The 18,277-nt window shown below is 43.3% G+C and overlaps 1 protein-coding gene across 5 annotated transcripts in view; it reads right to left on the bottom strand.

Moving 5' to 3' along the window:
* Positions 1-18,277, bottom strand: part of Piezo2 (piezo type mechanosensitive ion channel component 2) — a 340,070-nt gene that overhangs the window by 85,186 nt on the left and 236,607 nt on the right. For 4 of the 5 annotated variants that reach the window (XR_007594600.1, XM_050157961.1, XM_050157964.1 and 1 more), the window contains exons 8-14: positions 14,259-14,421; positions 12,220-12,339; positions 10,025-10,063; positions 8,648-8,786; positions 5,876-6,024; positions 2,993-3,223; positions 609-732 (exon numbers count right to left, since the gene is read on the bottom strand). Coding sequence is in view for 4 of the 5 variants with exons in the window: in XM_050157961.1 (XP_050013918.1) it covers positions 609-732; positions 2,993-3,223; positions 5,876-6,024; positions 8,648-8,786; positions 10,025-10,063; positions 12,220-12,339; positions 14,259-14,421 (965 nt within the window). In the remaining variant the exon portion in view is untranslated. The remainder of the gene's footprint in view (positions 1-608; positions 733-2,992; positions 3,224-5,875; positions 6,025-8,647; positions 8,787-10,024; positions 10,064-12,219; positions 12,340-14,258; positions 14,422-18,277) is intronic. The other variant, XM_050157962.1, reaches the window with a different exon arrangement.

Below are 18,277 nucleotides of genomic sequence, written 5' to 3'. Positions count from 1 at the left end.
AAGCGTTGCCTAATGTGGGCGCTGGGAATTGAACCCACATCCTCTGCACAAGCAGAATGTATTTTTAACCACTGAGCCATCTTCCCAGTCCCCATACCTCTTTAATATCATCTAACCCATCTTAGAAACAATAAACATACTTATTCATATGCCTGGGAATTAGAAAGCAAGTTCTCATTGCCTTGTCTATCTGTACAGAAAGACTAAAGCTAAAGACACGTCAATAAATCATTATCCCTCCCTTGTTCCCTGCATCCGCTTCTTTTTTTTCCCCTATCTTTAAAAAGCCAAGAATTTAAATCCAAAGATTTAAGTTAATTTATTGGTTCCAATTCTCACTAGAAGTATGTCTTCAGAGAAATTTTCTCTGATATTTAGTGTTGTCTTCCACTGGGAGTCGCCTCTTTAAAAGTCAAACAACACACGTAGTTCCTCTGGGCCCACACGTGCGCTCTAAATGTTTCCTTCTGTCTGTAGAGGTCAGATGAGGCATTCAGTCTCCTGGAGCTGGAGTTGCCCTGTTTGTGAGCTACTCCATGGTGCTGGGAATTGAACCTGTGCTCTCTAGAAGAGCAGCCAGTCCCCCATCAGCCCAGTCCCCCACTTACCCCTCTCCTCAAGTTCTTGACTTCCAATTTTGACCTCAGACAGAAGTGCTTCTTTTTCCTGAAGGGCCTTTTGCTCTGTGAGGTGCTGCCGCAGAAGCAGCCAAAACGTGACGGTGAAGAGAATCTGAAAGCAGAACAGGGAGGTGGGGACTGAGCCACGTCGGCACTGCGTTCTCCCTGTGGCTGCGGGGCCACGGCGTACACGTCTTTCCGCACGTGAGCGTCACTCACACACTATGATCATGTGGAACACTGTTCAAGGCACTGAGAAGAGGAACAATTTCAAGTCAACAGGAAAACAACACCAGCAATTAGACTCCTGCAAGGCCAGTGTTAGAGACGGACTCTCTCCTGACAGCCAGGCCCTGAGAGAGTTCGGTGTGTCTTGTATGACACTCCTTTGACTCTTCGGTATCCCTTATTTGGGAGAGTGCACAGATAAGGAAAAGAGTTATTCGTGCCGTACCAGCTTGTTATTCCTGTTCATCTTTTCAGTGCCTGAGAAAGAATTCGAAGCTGACACATGTCTATGTTGACATTCTCTTGTGGCTGGGGATAAACTCCTGATTCAAGGAGATCCTTCCTCTAGAGACAATGCAGCCTAGCTCATAGCAGGGATAATTTTTGGCTTTGGTAACAGTGTTATTGAAATACAATTCACATACCACACAACTTCCTCATTTCAAGAGAGTACGTTTCAAAGACTGTGGTATATATAGGTAGGCTAGATACTTAGGACGCACGAGGCTCTGGATGAGAGGCCAAGAACCTTCTGAGATCTGTCTGCTAGTGGGTTTCAGTCTACTTCCAGGGTCGCACAACCATTACTGCAATCTATTTTGACGTCTTTTCATTGCCTCCCAAAGAAGCACAATTTCTGTCATTCCTTATTTCATATATCAGTTCTAGCCAATGATTAATTTACTCTTTGTCCGTGCTTACCTACATAATGTGGACATTTAAGTAGAGAGAATTACGTAATGCATACTGCTCTGATGAATGAAATTTTCATGATCTGCTAAATAGAGGGCCATGGCATTTACCTTTCTTTCTTTCTTTCTTTCTTTCTTTCTTTCTTTCTTTCTTCCTTCCTTCCTTTCTTTCTTTCTTTTCTTTTTTTTTTTTTTTAAGAAAGGGTTTCTATGTGAAACAGCTCTGGCTATCCTGGTACTTGCTTTGTAGACCAAGTTGGCCTCAAACTTACAGAGATCCATCCACCTGTCTCTGCCTTCCAAGTGCTGGGATTAGACATTTGCCACAATGTCTGACCTTGGCATTCAGTCTGCTCTGAGGACCCATCTTCTGCTTAGCCTAGTCACTAAATAAATGTATGGGGGATACCTGATGCCTGGACACGGTAAATGGTAGTAGCTTCCAGGAAGAGACCGTTTCACGTTATATGACTGTGTCTTTTGGAGATAGGAAGTTTCCTATATGTCTAGTGATGAAAACAATTTGAAGTTTATTTAATATATGTGATGATTTTTTTTATTGTCTTAATGTCATCAACATGTAGGGAATGCATGTTTGGACTTTGTGTGTAAAACAGATAGTAGTAAGCTATGATATTTAATGTTCTAAAATCAAAACCATTAAAATGATTCAAGAAAAGAAAAAAAGCAGTAACATGATTGCAAGTTCTTGCTGAAGGTGATGTAAGGATGACAAAAAAACACAAAATGCAAGTGTGTTATCATTTCTTCTGCTAGCATGCTCATAGACCATAAATAGGAAAATATCATCCACAATAAGTTATTACCTCTAGTGGCATATGCAAAGAAGCTGAATCTTACAAACTGCTAATCTGTCAAACAATTCTCCAATTTCTCCGAATAGTTCATGTTGCATTTTCGATTTCACATTGTATGATGCTATTTCCACATCTACCAATGCAGGAGAAACTTGGAGAAGAACAGCTGATGCCATGAAGGATTTACTAATAAACTTGGGAGATGCCGAGTTGCACTACTACGCATATTGACTATAAACGTTTAATAGAAAGGCTGTCGTTTCTAAGTCAAAACTAAAAGCGTGTGGTCGTCCACGCTGTGCCAGTCCCACTACATGGGCTCTTGCTCCCAGCCACGCAGGAGGTTGAAGAGGGATTGTCAGTTCAAGCCTTGTCTGCTCTCCTGAGTGAGTTCAGCCCAAACTGGGCAATGGTAGGGTCCAGTCACAAAATGAAAAGCAAAACAGGAACCAGAGATGGTAGGATAATGGGGAGATCACTGCGGCTATTTTCCAGTTCTGAATAAAAAGAGAGGTGTCTGGATCTCCCCTATTTTTATTCCCAAATCATTTAGAGGCTACTTTTGTGAAAATTTGTTTGCGGTGACTATGATCACTATTGCTGGTCTTTCTTTCCTATCTCTTCATTCCTTTACCTTTGAAGCAAGCTCTCCTGGCTCTTTCTTTTCTAGAAATCCTGGGACCTTCTTAATTTCAGGAAGTTCAAAGCTCCAGATGTACTGCAAGACCAGCAGCAGGTTTGCATAGACAACCATGAAAGGCGAGCTGATCATGGCGTACTTCCTCCTGTTGCGTATCATCCAAAGGGTGCATGACCAAATCAACAGCACGAACGTCAGCCAGCTGTGGTAGGTGATACTCCAGGCCTGCAGAGCCATGGGGACAAAGGACAGCTGTCAGTATACATACAACAAACTCTGGGGAGTCCAAAGTTCTCTACACAGAAAAGATAGTGGCATTTAGATGAAGGGAGAGTAGAGAGATCCCAGCCTGTGAAGGGAGGAGAGGTGGAGAGAAGGCTGAATATGACATTAGCTTGGTGCTTCTCTTAGGGCCGTCAAAGTCCTTTTAGCCTAAATCTCTTTATCTTTACCCTACTTTGCGGTATGAAAGCAACTTTACTTTCCCAGGTAATGTGGAGTTGGTAATTAAATGTTCATGAACGAGTGTGGGCTACAGCTGGGTGAGAATTGGGAATTCTGAGGACCCGGAGTTGAGATTAAACATTCATGTCAAGTAGGCATACATGATAGAAACTAGACATTTTACTTGAAAAAAACTGCATGTTGGGCATCTAAACAGTGAACAGCAGGGGCAAGTTGACAAAGACTGACCTCAGTTTTCATCCTATAAGGTCAAAATCGTGGTGAGATCCTATGGGCAAATGATGCACTTTTCTTGTTGCCACAGCGTTCTCACAGATTTAGGGGTGTTATCTCAGTGCCGGCTGGCAGAGCAACTGCCAATCAGACTCAGGAATATTATCAATGCCCGGAAACCTGCTACCTGATTCCGGACTCCCTCACCCTGCACTCTTTCATGAAAAGGCCCTTTGAAAAGTGTTCTGGATATGGCTGAGGCTAACTGAAGTCAATCCAATTCCTAAACACCAAGAATTACCAAAATGATCCTCTAGCCCTGGAGGTATTAACAGTTTGTTTTGACTCTGGAAGCCAGACAAGAATGAACAGAAATGAAGCCCAAACAGGACACGCACCTCCTCTCAGCAATTTGAAATAAAGCACAAATTGCTTTATAAGTGAATGCTATTTTTATTGTTTAGAATAAATTAGGGATAAAACCTGTTTTTATTTAAATTATTTTAGTATGATGGCTACTACTGTCTGGATTATTTTCATGACATTATTCTTTAGAAACAGTATTTCTCTAGTAGAGATGGAGGAAGAACAGAGAAGGAGAGCAAAAAAGAGATATTTTGATTGAGGGAGCCATTATGGGGCTAGTAAGAAACCTGGCTCTATAGAAATTCCCAGGAATCTACAAGGATGACCCCAGCTAAGATCCTAAGCAATAGAGGAGAGGGTGCCAGAACTGGTCTTGCCCTGTAGTTAGACTGATGAATATCTTAAATAACACCATAGAACCTTCATCCAGCAGCTGATGGAAACAGAGGGAGAGACCCGCATTGGAGCACTGGACTGAGCTCCCAAAGTCCAGTTGAAGAGTAATCCACCATGTAAACAAAATGAATAAAATGACATGATCCTCTCATTAGATGTTGAAAAAGCCTTTGACAAAATCCAACACCTGTTCATGATAAAAGTCTTAGAAAGATCAGGGATACGAAGATAAAGATAAAAAAAAAAAAAGCAATATGCAGCAAGCCAACTGCCAACATCAAATTAAGTGGAGAGAAACTCAAAGAAATTCCCCTAAAATCAGGAACAAGACAAAGTTGTCCACTCTCTCCATATTTAATCAATATAGTGGGAATATTCCACGAAAATCTTTAATTTAGAAGAATTGTTTTTTTTTTTAATTCCTTCCAGCCACATGTGGCAGTATCCTTGCTAGAATCTGACACTGACTTACACGCAAGTTCATGTAGGAAGTACCTAAACTGGGTATCTGACTAAAGTGTCCAGGAACTGGGGCAGCCTTCTGCCAATGAACTTTCTCCCCAGCACTGCTCCCATCTCTACTCGGGGTCTTCCACTCTGCATCCCAGGCAGGCTAGAGCAATCAATCTTTCTGCCTGTGGTCTACCCACACCTTGAGCCATTCCCTAATATCTCTCTCCTCTCTCTCTCTCTCTCTCTCTCTCTCTCTCTCTCTCTCTCTCTCTCTCTCTCTCTCTCTCTCTCTCTCTCTCTGTTCCCTCTCTGCCCCCCACCCTGACAACTCTTGCCACCATCATCAGTAATACAGACTCTCACCACTGACCACAGGATTTGGAAGAATTACACTTTAAATAAGGATAATATGCTTCTTAAAACAAATCCTCTCTTGTAAGACAGTTGTTTTAAGGGAAGGGGGGTGTTAGAGCATCCTTTATCTTCCACTTTGAAGCTGGAGGTGGAGATGGAGATTTTAGGGTGGGGTGAGCTGAGGTATGCATAAATGGAAAGATTGCAAAGGAGCTCTTGGGAACCATGATGGCTGGGTGCTTGTCCCAGTAAGAATGTGATCATAGCAAATAATGGATAAATTTTCACCAAATCGTGTGGCAACTCCCTTCTATGAGAGAAATAAAAGCAGCTCACATCAGCCTTAAATACCCTTAATAGCTTCTAAAATACTACCCCCTGTGCCCTCTTAAGTTTGCAAAACAGGAGCCAGTTGAACCTGATAAGTTAATTTGAGACAAACATTTTAACATTTGAAAAGAAGATAACTGAAGATGATATAATTTTGAAATCTATAACATAAAAAGATCCCATGAAAAATTAATATATCCCGAAATATCTGTCATGGTTTAGGGGAGACTGATGCCCCTACCCTGGCGAGAGGCTTGGGGTCTGTACCTACTGTGCCTTGTAGGCCACTGAAGTACTTACCATCATAGCGATGAGGGCACAGATGTAACTTTGCTTCATGATGAACTGGAACACTGTGACCATGGCATGAATTCTCACACTCCTCTTTTCCTCCTGGCTCCCTTCCCCCTCGGAGCCTTCTTTCTTGTCCTCATCTTCCTCTTTCTTTTCTAGATAGACAAACACTTCATATGACTATGTATGCATGTAGTTGACTGATGTGGGGTCCCCTCTGTAGTTATGAATATGTTTTATTACTATTGGTTAATTAAAAAGTTGCTGTAGCCTATGGCAGTGCAGAATATAGCAAAGTGAAAATTCCAGCAGAGATAGAGGAGGAAAGAAGGCGGAGTCAAACAGACGCCATGTAGCTGCCCAAGAATCAAGGGGTAACAAACCATGAGCATCATGGTAAAATATAAAATAATAAAAATGGATTAAGATATAAGAGCTAGCTAAGAATATGCTTGAGCCACTGGCCAAACAGTGTTGCCATTAATATAGTTTTTGTGTGATTATTCGGGTTGGGATGGCTGGGAAGTGAAAAGCAGTCTCTGTTTACAGTTGACATCTGTCACAATGTCATCCTCCACACTACATCATGTGTGTGGTTTGGCCAGAGTCTTCCGAGATAGGAAGTGTTTCCAAGTAATACGGCCTCTAGAAGAGAAACAGATGCAATGAGTTCTGCTTAATGGAGATCAGGGCCCAGGAATGCCGAGAAGGAAAGTTCCACTGAAGGAAGTATAGAGAGTTCCCTCTAAGATGATCTCAACGATTCCATCCTCTGGTATTCTTGACTGTCTATCCTGCCCCTTGAATAGAACACTCTAGAAGAGATGGACTGTCACTTCCCAGATTCAGGTTTTCTGTTTTGTTTTTGTTTGTTTTGGTGTTGGGGAATGGACCTAAGGCTCGATGTAAGCTAGGCAAATGTCTGCCACTGAGCTACATTCTCGGCCCAACCAGATTCAGTTTGAAAGGAACGTGGCTTTCACTTCTGGAATCTTCTCTCAACCAACCACTGTCTTGCTTTTAGAGAGAAACCAGCTACCGTGTTGTAAACTTCCCAATGGAGGGATCGAGGCAGCTAGGACCTGATGTGTCCAGTTGGCCATCAGTTGGCAAGTTTCAGATCAGCAGCAGCTCCAAAGCAGGGTTAGAGGAAGATTCTGCCCCAGTCAAGCCTCCAGACGAGAAAGGAGCCTCAGCCTTAAGAATGACCAGAACCAGATGATGGGCCTTAAGCCAGAGGATCCGGCCTTGTGACACCAGATACCTGACCCAGAGAGACTGTGTAGTACTGGATATTGATCTATATCAGCAAGATGTTCCTTTTGACTGTTAATAAGGTATAATAGCTATACCACATGAGACAGAACAAACCATTCACAGAACAGTGATGGCTCAGTTTCTTCTGCACAGGCTGCAGTCAGGCTTTGGGGGCAGTAATCCAGTGTCTTTAAATTCTGCAACATTACAGTTGAATGAGACTAAGGTTTAAAGTAAAATTCATGAATCATGCCCAGCAATAAAAGCAAAATCAAATGGATCTAAGATTTACCAGCATGCTAAGACCTTGGTATGATGTGTGTATGTGTGTGTGTGTGTGCATGTGTGTGTGTAAATGAGTGTGTGGTGTGGATGGCAGTCACTTCTCTTCACAGGTCTAATCGTCAGTGTTGCCCCCCCCCCCCCGTGTGGTCCTTCCTAACCTCAGTCACATGCTCCTGAACCTGAGCTTGTATCCCTCAAGAGACTCCGACTCTGACCAGGTATCTCCCGTCCTGAATACTGTATGGCTTGGATTTAAAAGTTCTTCTCTGCAGTCTAGAGATATTCTGCTGCCCGGGTTTCAGCATGAAGTTCCACGACACTTTGTCTGGATTGTTAGGGAGAGCATCTGCGGCCAAAAGAGCAGGGTTTGTCTATGGATGGCCTCTTACCACTACTCTGGTGGATAATAAGAAGGGTTCCCCCCCCCCCGTTCTCTCTCTCCTCTCACTGCTGTCGGCAATTTTTGTCCCCTTCCTCTACCCCCTACCTTTAGTCTGTTACTAGGTACTGTGCCAATGTTCTGAGGCTCTCTGTTTTATGCTATGGGTCCCTTCACCAGCGGTGGGGGTAAATCGTCCAGCCTTCTATTATTTTTAGTGCAGTTAAAAAAGCATCCTCTTAAAAAAAATTTCTAAAAGATTAACTAGAAAAACTTTCGGCCTTCATATTAGCTAATAGAAAAACCAGCATACAGATAGATAAACACACACACACACACACGTATGTATGTAGGTGTGTGTTTGTGTGTGTGTGTGTATAAAACACTTACACATAGGTTGAATGCCATAAAAAGTTAACATGTTGCCAGGTGAAGCTGCTCATATTTGCAATCTCAGCACTTGGGAAATGCAGGCAAGGGAATTACTGCAAGTCTGAAGCCAGCCCCATCTCTATGCAGGCCAGGCAGGGCTGCACAGCAAGAACCTATTTCACAAAAGTTAGCAGGCTCGAAATCTTTTTCTTCTCACATTTTATTTTTCAAGGTTCCCCCATCCCTCCTACCACTTATTTCGTGTACAAGAGTCAAACGTGAATCAAAGCATGCTGGTGTAAATAGAGCACTAAGAGAACAGGCTTAATGTTGCAGGTCATGGATGGCAATCTCTCTGCTTAAAAACAGAGGCTGCTGGAAAGCAGAGAAACCAAATTACACAGGAAACAACAGGAAGTGGCAGCAACTTTATGAATGACAGAGTGGAGCATGAGCAAGGCTGTTCACCGCCCTGGAGGCGTTACCTGAGGATTCCTCCGAGGGCTCCCATCGGTATTGGGGAGTAGTATATAGGTCAGTCTTGGCAGGACCATTCTCTAGGGGCAGGCTGGGGTGGATGGTGTGGTAGTCCACAGGGTTGCCGTTCACCGTCACTAACAGGCCCTGCCAGAGGAACAGGAAAGAGGACAGCAGTGATTATGGTCTGGCCTCTCTGTAGTCACTTCTCTGCCTTCCTCCTTACATAACCCAGGATGAAAATCTGATTAGAGGCTGAACCATTTAATAAATCTCCAAATATTTTTATCAAGATGGACCCTGTGTGCTCCACAGACTAGTCAGAGTAAAATGCATCCCCAATCTTTCTGCCCTTCTGCCACAAACCATGGGACAGCCTCTGACCTCACAATAATGCAAACTCCTACAGGGGCTAGTGGAGCCCTCCCTGACGGGGGTCTACTCTCTCTAGGGCAATCTTCCAGCCATCTGGCTATGTGGTCCTCCATACCTTCCCCGGGTCTCCACCCTCGTCTTGTTCCAGACCCCACTTGCTTTGCAGAGGGCTAAGCAAATGTTCTTCAGGTCTCGGGTGAGACACTCCAGCTGCAAGGCTACGGTACATTAAGTGCAGATACTTGGGCATTCTTTTCCTCCAATTTCTCTAGATTATGTATTTGAGATAAATATGAATATACAGATAGGCAATACCTCCCGTTTATGTAATAATTAGCACAACTACGGATGGGGATGTTTTAAAGACAGGCAGGTCAATAGGGCTAGGGATGATAACTTGGTCAGTACGGTGCCTGCTTGTGAAGAACAGGGACCTGCATTTGATTCCACAATCTATGCAAAGAAAGCCAGGCACGGTAGAATGTCCTTGTAGCCTCAGAGCTAGGGAGACAAAAAAAGCTCACTGACCAGTTGGCAGAGACTAAAGAAAGGTCCTAATCAGTGAGAGACACTGCTTTAGAAAACAACAGCTTCTCTTGGGGGCCAGCTTCTGAGGAACGGCACCCAAGGCTGTCCTCTGGCTTCCATACTCATACACACACACACACATTTACCTACACACACATATGCACCTACACACATATGTGTGCACTCCCACATACACAAACAGGTACACATATGCACACACATATACATGAACACAAAACAACAATGCTCCAAATAGGGCTTTTTCAAAATATAAATATGTTTCGTATATTCTAATCAGTTTATCATATCACATGCATCAGAATTTTTAGAGTAATAAACCTGATATGGTTTTTGGAAAAAAGAAAATTGAAAAGTTTGTGGAAATTTACAGGTAGCTCAAATATAATTAAAGGCTCTAACTCCACTTGCCACTTCGAAGTCACTTACACAAGCATAAATGACAATTCTAAGGATATACTAACATCAGATGGTTTGTAGTCATCTTGGGTCATGGATAAAAGCTGCAAAAGGCAAGGCGGGACAGCGTGTTAATTGGTAAGCTAAAAGCAGTTGAAAACATATCTTCATTTGTACATGTTTCTATATGTAAACCCAACCTCTCACTAGCAGGACGCTAGTATGTTAGAAGGGCCATGCAAAACACAACAGACCACTGATCTGGGTGTCATCGCTTGTCGTAACCATTTCCCAACTCTGATGTTCAGTTATGCAAACAAGCCATCATTAGCTGTGAGATTAGAAACACTTTTATGGACACAGTGATCCTTGTCCTACCATGACTCTAGAACATTCGACTTCTCAGCAGGACTTTGCGCAGATTTTGTACATGGCATGCTATTCAGAAGTCCTGCTCTGTCATGCAGAACGTTTAAAAGGCATGTAATTCAAAGTTAATATCAAAGAAAATGAACACAGGCATGTGCTGCTCCATGCCTGGGCGTCTTGTGAGGACTGCATCATTAGGTAACCTCACTTCTGTGTGACACCTTAATGACACTAACCTCAAAAGCACAGCCTGTTCCATTCCCACGCCACAGGGCCTAGGTTACCACGCCCAAGCTACAAACTTGATGGCAGGCTACCACACTGCAGATTAGCCCCAGAGGAAGCACAAAGATTATTTATACACCTAAAATTAGGTGCTGTAAAGATGTGGTAGAAAAGGTAAGAGTGATCCACTTCAAAGGAGCAGTTTGCTGTGGATGAAGCTTGGAGGGCTAGAGACGGGCTCTGAGGAAGTCAGCAATGAGCAATAAATGGATGTGACAACCTAGCATGCGGTCGCACCTCTAGTGGAATCTATACATGCTACACACTTGGGCTGCGCTAGAGCTACTTCAACAGTGGGATTTTACATTTTGAGCTCTGATACTGTGATACCACATCACAGGCTGGAAGAATTTCTGACGTCATTGTCATCTTATTGGGCCAAAGTTCACTGTGTGGACTATCCTCATATCGTGTTTGGCTTTTGTTCCTGGTTCTTCAAGAAGGTTCTTAGCAGAAATGACTTTTGTTTTCTGTGTATACCCAGCATTGGTGCTGGTGGAGGTGTTGGAGGTGGTGGCTCTACAATCACTGCTATATTTGGGGGTTTTGGCTTTGATTTGCAGTCGGGCACCATGGCGTTTTAGCCATTGCACAGAGATCAACATATGACCAGAAAGAATTGTGACCTTTTCTCCCTTGACAGGGTCTTGGGACCCTCAGAACACCATGGGACTTAGTTTACACATGCTGTAGCTATCTGCTCTTACTATTTGGTGAAATAGGCATGATGACACCAGGGAGACAAAGGCAACCCCTTAGGTATCTCAGGCATGATGCCTGTCCCATGTCACGCCACACCTGTGCCACGTTGTATTCCACCACCCCTGTGGAAGCATCCCATCTGCCCGATGGTGCTGTCCTTCCTCACAAGGCACCGGCAGCGAGAGCAGGGCTGTGTGCTTTGAAGAAACCTGTCTGCCACTGAATCTGCTGGAGTCTTCTTCTGAGTTCTCTAAAATTCTGGAAATAACTTGAGAGGCCCATCCAGAACAGGAATATTTATCTCGATGACTTTGCCAACAGGCTCTTAATTTGGTCCAGTGCCAGCCAGAATGAATTCAAGCTGACTGGTGCTAGTGATATATTACATATAACTTACACATTACAGGAGTTATGTGAACCAACACACTTGCCCTGCCAGCGCCTAATAAAAACCAAGAGGCCCATAACGACATGCAGGCAGAGGCTGGGCCTCCCCCAGATGGTTATGGATTTACCACGATGGCCAACTACTTGACACACAGAACAACTCTACTGTAGTATAAGTTACCATTTCTCAGCGCTAACAGTTTATTTACTTACTTTGTTTTAAGTATTTTAATTTTTTTTTAAAAAAATCAGGATTTCTTTTTAGGATTAGTGTATTTCAGTCTAAGGGATGGATAAATAAAATTGTTCTCTTCTGGGGTCTGATGGGCCACTACTTCCTTTAGAAGCTCCAGGTTTGGCTTTGACAGAGGGTTTTGGAAATAGCTGCCTAAGACATGTTATGTCTGTAAGTCAGAAGCAACGGGAGCTGACCGCTGGCATTGAACCCCACATTCAACAACAGAACACAGAGGCAGAAAACTAAATGGAAGTCGAGCGCTCTTGCTCTGTGCCTTACTTTTCTCTCATCTGTTGGGTACTGGGTGGCATACCACAGGCTCCGCCTCCTCTCTGCTGGGTTCTGAGTAGAGCTGCAGTCCAGGGTGCCCTCGTCTTCCTTCGCCATCTCATCTTGCACCTGAAACACAGAATCATGGGAGCATCTCTGCTTCCCAAGGCAGATCCACAGGCCGCTGCCCTTTGCCCGCATGTATTCAGAGTGAGTGTATGACGTAGATGGGATTTTGATCAACACTCTCCTACAAGTGATGGCAAAACACTGTCATGTCTTTCTTCTGACCATCACTATGGATTGCTGTCTGATTCTGCTAAAGCTTCACATGTTACAGACGTGAAATACCCCTGGCTTCCCCATGTGTATTCTAAACGGCACCATAAAGCAGCAATGTAGCTGGTTCTTAGGGCAAGCACTTCGAAAAGAGTACGCAGTTAATGGTGTAAGCCACTCACGGGTGAATCTCCCATTAAAACGTTTTTCAACCCAGGCTTTTGCTCTCTAGCTCAGATTGGCCTTAAACTCACAATTCCCATGACTCAGCCTCCAGAGTGCTAGGATCACAGACACATGCCACATGTCCAGTTCATTATTTAGTAAAGACTGATTCGTCTGGAGATCTCACAGAGTAATGGGAACAGAAGGATTGAGCAGACTAGGGAGGCTTTCTAGCAAAGGTGTTCCTGTAAAGAGGGAATTGCTAATTGCTATGTAACTAATCTTGGAGTGGAAGGTGTGGATTTGAGCTCACTGCCCAATCGTGGGGTCCAGTGTGCAGCAGAGCACCCAAGGGAAGCATCCTACTTCCCAGAGGCCAGAGGCCAGCCACATCATATACATAGTCCCAACTTGTGGTGAGCCAACCTAGTCATTTTTCACTTCACAATGATCGTAAGTGATAAGGCATCCAGTAAGAATGGTACTTTGACTTACAATACCTGCAGCTAGAGGTGAACATGCATGCACCTGTACTGTTGATTACTTTTAACACTCACTGTGCTATAAGAAATGATGCAACAGTATAATGCAGTCTTTGCAATATATGACTTTGGCAACTTCAGGCTCTGTGGTCTGAGTAGTCCATGTTAGGCTGTGATTGACAGTAGGCCAGGTATTTTCAAGTAAGGATGACTTCATTGGGAAGGAACCCCATTGTGCGATGGGGAATATCCTTTGGATATTTACCTCCTGATACGCTCTCTTCCTCCTCCTCTTCCTGCCTACCCCCTTTTTTTACAGGTTTGGAAGACTTTGACCTCAGAGCTCACATTTGATGGCTGGCATTCTTCACCGAAGGTGCCAGAGCTTTCTGAAACACGGCTTTGTCTTTTGTCTTCTCACATGGCCTCAACGAGAAACTTTTCTGCCTCAGCTCATTTAAATGTGATGCTTGACACTTATTCTGAGGGCTGTGTTCCACTTGCCCCGACAGACATTGGTTTGAATACTACTGTTGGCTGCAGAGTCTACAGACCATTGCCTTCACAGCTTTCTCTGTCTCCCCAGCTCCAGAGAGGGTCCATGCCATTCACACCAGAGAATCACACAAACCTGTCACCAAGCTACCTGGATGGCTACATGGAATGCCATGGGAAGAGATAAGCACACTGGAAATTCTTAATAACTCGAAGATCTTAATTTCTGTAATGTACATGATGTTTTTCCAAAAGCAGTTTCCTCCCTTCACACATTTTAAGTTTTGTGTGAAAATTTTATTGATGATAAATATGTATATATATATATCATAGATATATACACACATATGTATATACACATGCTCAGGTGTTTATGGAGGAAGCTAACGATACAATCTTAAAGGTTTTTTATTAGAATAATCAATTTAATAAAGGAATTGAGAAAAGTGTAATTCGAGATGATTCCTTCCTTTTGACCTCACAGAAACCATTGCTTTGAGTTACCAATTCGTGGAAAACACTACAGTGTTGCTGAAATAGTGCTGAGTGCTTGGGAGTGACGACCACATTTCCCAGAGATTCCAGGTACATTGCAGATAAGATTAGGAAACGTTTCCGGGTCCTTACAAGGGGCTCTTGCAGCCAGATGCGGATCAGCGTGGCCAGCGTGTAGTACATCACCAGCAGGAGGATGGGGTTGGCATGGTGATACCAGGACAGCTCTGGGTTCACTATGATCTTCCAGGTGCTGGAGCAGTCTGTTTGGATTACGGATTTGATTCCAAACAACCTGTTCAAAGACAAAGAAAGTGTGGATAGCCACAGTCAATCATGACAGGTTTACACACTTGAGAGTAGATAAATAAAGCCGCAAATTACATAATATATACAGAGACATCTAATATTCATGCACACTTAAAAATTGGATCAGCAGGAGGGAGACAAGAGATTCGAATAACTGTTAGCATAGTGCCGGGTTGAGAAGCTGGGCTGGGAAGAAACTCAGAAATGATAAAGTGAGATCAAGGACTCCATCTTGCTGCCTCATTCTGTTTCCTTGGAATCCCCAAGACTCCCCAGATCTCTGAAGCGGTATTTTCCTTATGACCCACGACAATTTTATTTGTATCATAATTTAAATTCTTAATTAGTTACTTTGGTGCTAGTTAAATTTTAAGTTCTCCTGAACAGAGAATGTGTCTTAGCATCTTGTTTTCAGGACAGCTTAGTAGGACAGGTTTTACCTGCAAGCCAAGTGCACCAAGGACCAGGTGATTACAGTTATGGGAGGAGTAAAAACCAAAGGATGGTAATGTCCCTGCTAATAAAAGAAGCTGGAGAGCTGGCTCAGCAGTTAAGAGCACTGGTTACTCTTCCAGAGGACCCGGGTTCAAATCTGAGCACCTACATGGCTGCTCACCATCATTTGTCTGGGGACCTGGGGACCTGATGCCCTCTTCTGCCTTCATGGGTGCTGCATTCATGTGGTGCACAAACATACATGCAGGAAAAAAACACCCATACACATAAAACAAAACTTTAAAGGGGTGGAGGGAAGGAGGCAAGGAGGGAGGGAGACAAGGGAGAAAGAGGAAAGGAGGGGAGGGAGGAAGGAGAAAAGACTGAAGGGGAGAGGGGGGAGAGGAGAAGGAGGAAGGAAGGGAGGGAGGGAGGGAGGGAGGGAGGGAGGGAGGGAGGGAGGGAGGGAGGGAGGGAGGGAAGGGAGGAAAGAGTTTCCAGGACTGAAAGTACAGTTCCCGCAGACAAGCTTCTGTTGCTCAGCACCCACCCTTGTCCCATGTGAGCACATATGCAAATCTGACACCGCATTAGCCACAGGATCTCTATGTTAATTCAAAATGCAGATTGCACTAAATCCTGACACAACTTTTCAAAATTTATATTTTAGCTGCCCCTCAGCCCTATCAAAATGATGGAATTATTGAAATTCCAAATGTGTGATAACATGCTAGTGAGGTCAATCAAATGAGCACATTTTTCAATTCACATCAGACTTGGCACGAGTAATTTCCCAGCACCAATATTATGGGAGCAAATATTGAACTTGGTCAGCGTTCTACAGCTCAGACCTAAAAGCCAAATATTATATAGTAGAATTTCTGTGAAGTTTATTTCTGTCAGGCTTCATTTATGGGCGATTTGAGTTTTTCAAAGCTTGGTAACTAAAGACTTACTTTGAAAGGGAACTCATGGTGCTTGTTAAAATTTGGAATGGCTTATTTTTAATACTAATTTCTACTATGTAGCCTGAATGTTCCTGATTACATAATGGGAAAGTGTGCAAAATATGACTTGTTAAGAAATGTTGAAAATGTGACATATAAGAAAGTCATTTTGGTATGTCACTTTCTAAGGAATGGTGCTAATAAATGGTTAAGTTTTTCCACATGGATGAGCTCCAGCTCTTTCTATTGTCTGTGCTGAGTCTTTTTAAACATTTGTTTACTTAATGTGTATAAGGGTTTTGCCAGCATGGTTGTATGCATACTATATGGATGTCTGGTACCCAGAGAAGCCAAAAGAGGGCATCCGATTCCATGGGATTGAAGTTACAGACAGTCGTAGGGCATCTTATGGGAGCTGGGTATCAAAACAGAGTCCTCTGTAAGAGCAGCTAGTGCTCTTAACCAATGAGCCATCTCTCCAGCCTAATTTTTACTGTTTCAAAAGAAATTACTAACTTCATCCCTTCTCCTCATCTACCTCCCCCTTCCTTCCTTTTTCAAATAGGTTTCACTCTACAGCCTTGGATGACCTGGAACTCCCTATGTAGACTAGCCTTGAAGTCAGACATCCGCCTGCCTCTGCCTCCTGTGGGCAACACTATGCCCGGCATATATTCTTTCACGTGACTCAACCATGCTCCGTGCAGGTGTAAGATCATCAAATACCACATGTGCTGTGTATTCTCTTTCAATGAAGGGCAGTGTAAATTCACTGCTGAGGTTGCCTTTCAAAGAAAGCAAAAAGGAAATCCAACCCTCTTCAGTTTCACACATGCCAACTGAATTGGCACTTCCTATAATAAATTTGCTTTATTATAGAGGTCTTTTTTTAAAGCTCAGTAAAAAGTCTTTATTGAAATTAGGCTTGAAATAAAAATATATTGCATCCAGCATTGAAAGATCAGATTGAACTGCATCAATATGTACAACTAAAACATACTAATTAAGAGAAAATAAAACACATAAGAAGCTGTTGAATACATTTATATGTACAATTAATACATGTCAATCAAAGGCAAAATAAAATGTACAAAAATCCAAAGAGGATGAAGTGTTATACTCCATTTAGAACCCTAAGACCTCCTGAAAATGCTTCTGTAGCCCTGGATGACAATGCGGACTTCTATATAGAGTACATGGAATGAAAAGCTCATCAGATAAGCTAGATAATCTGGGGCTAATTTGAGCAGGAAGTATCACCTTCCTCCAACTGGAAAAAGCCTCGTCATCTTTAGCGTAGACCTAGCTAGGCTTCATCAGAAATTCAATAGTAACTCCCCACAGGGGCTCACAAACAAGACAACTATTTCACTTCGCAACCAGCTTCTCATCCCTTGCAAACAACACAAGCCTTACTCCAGACTGAATCTGCAGATCTCTACATCGACACTGAAGAACCGGACTCGCGGTTTTGATCTGTAGCACATTGGCCTCAACAAACAGGTGAAACTACAGAATAGCTTCTCTAACTGTTCTCATCACTATAAACCAAACCTGACAGAAGCAACGTCGGTGGGTGGGTGGGGTTATTGTGGGTTATGCCTCAGACTATGTAGTCTTCACTGTGGGAAGGTCTGGAGAGGACACGGGTGGCCACATCGTAGTGGATCAGGAAACGGCAAGCTCTAGCCAGAGTGGACCTCAGCTAGAGCCTTCATCTCCAGTGGTCTAAACTCACTACACGGGTCACGTGACCCAAAGGTTCTCTAGCTTCTTAAGTACTGCCACCAGCTGGAAACCACATATTTAAATGTATGAGTATGTTAGGGTCGCATCAAACTCGAACTACAAAATATGGCTACAGGCTATCCACGAATTATCCATTGTTAGAATTTTTTTTAACACGGTAAATAGTGTAAGACCTATTCTCTCTCTCTCTCTCTCTCTCTCTCTCTCTCTCTCTCTCTCTCTCTCTCACACACACACACACACACACACACACGGACTATATACTGTAGCAAACATTTGCATGTCAGATGAGACATTTGTAGTGGAAATTTCACATCCTTTCTAGTGTCAGAATTCCGGAATTCTATGTAAAATCTCATCATCAGATCATCTGATTAGTCTTTTCTTTTCCAGAATTTCTTCTAGACACTGACAACCAAAAGAAAAGTGATTGCATGAAAGCTGCATGCAGAGACTCATTGAGGCACTCCAGTGGAGGTCCTTCCTGTGTCTGATGTCAAGAGTAGGCCGTGGGAAGAACACATGATGTTGGGTCAGTTAGTCCATAAGAGGGAAGACAGGTAGGTTAGAGAAGAGAGATCCTGGGGATCTGGTGCCATTGGAAAGGTTTTGACGTGGGGATGGGAAGACAGAGATGGCAGCATGTGACCAAAGATTCCATCTTACTACTGATGTGTCACTGGGTGCTGCCGAGCCGGACCCTACCCTCAC

Source organism: Alexandromys fortis, unplaced genomic scaffold (genome assembly GCF_014885135.2).
Source record: "Alexandromys fortis isolate MF-2015 unplaced genomic scaffold, M_Fortis_MF-2015_v1.1 scaffold_94, whole genome shotgun sequence".
NCBI lineage: Eukaryota > Metazoa > Chordata > Mammalia > Rodentia > Cricetidae > Alexandromys > Alexandromys fortis.
The sequence above is the reverse complement of the archived record's forward strand: the minus strand, read 5'-3'. Positions and strand labels throughout refer to the sequence as shown.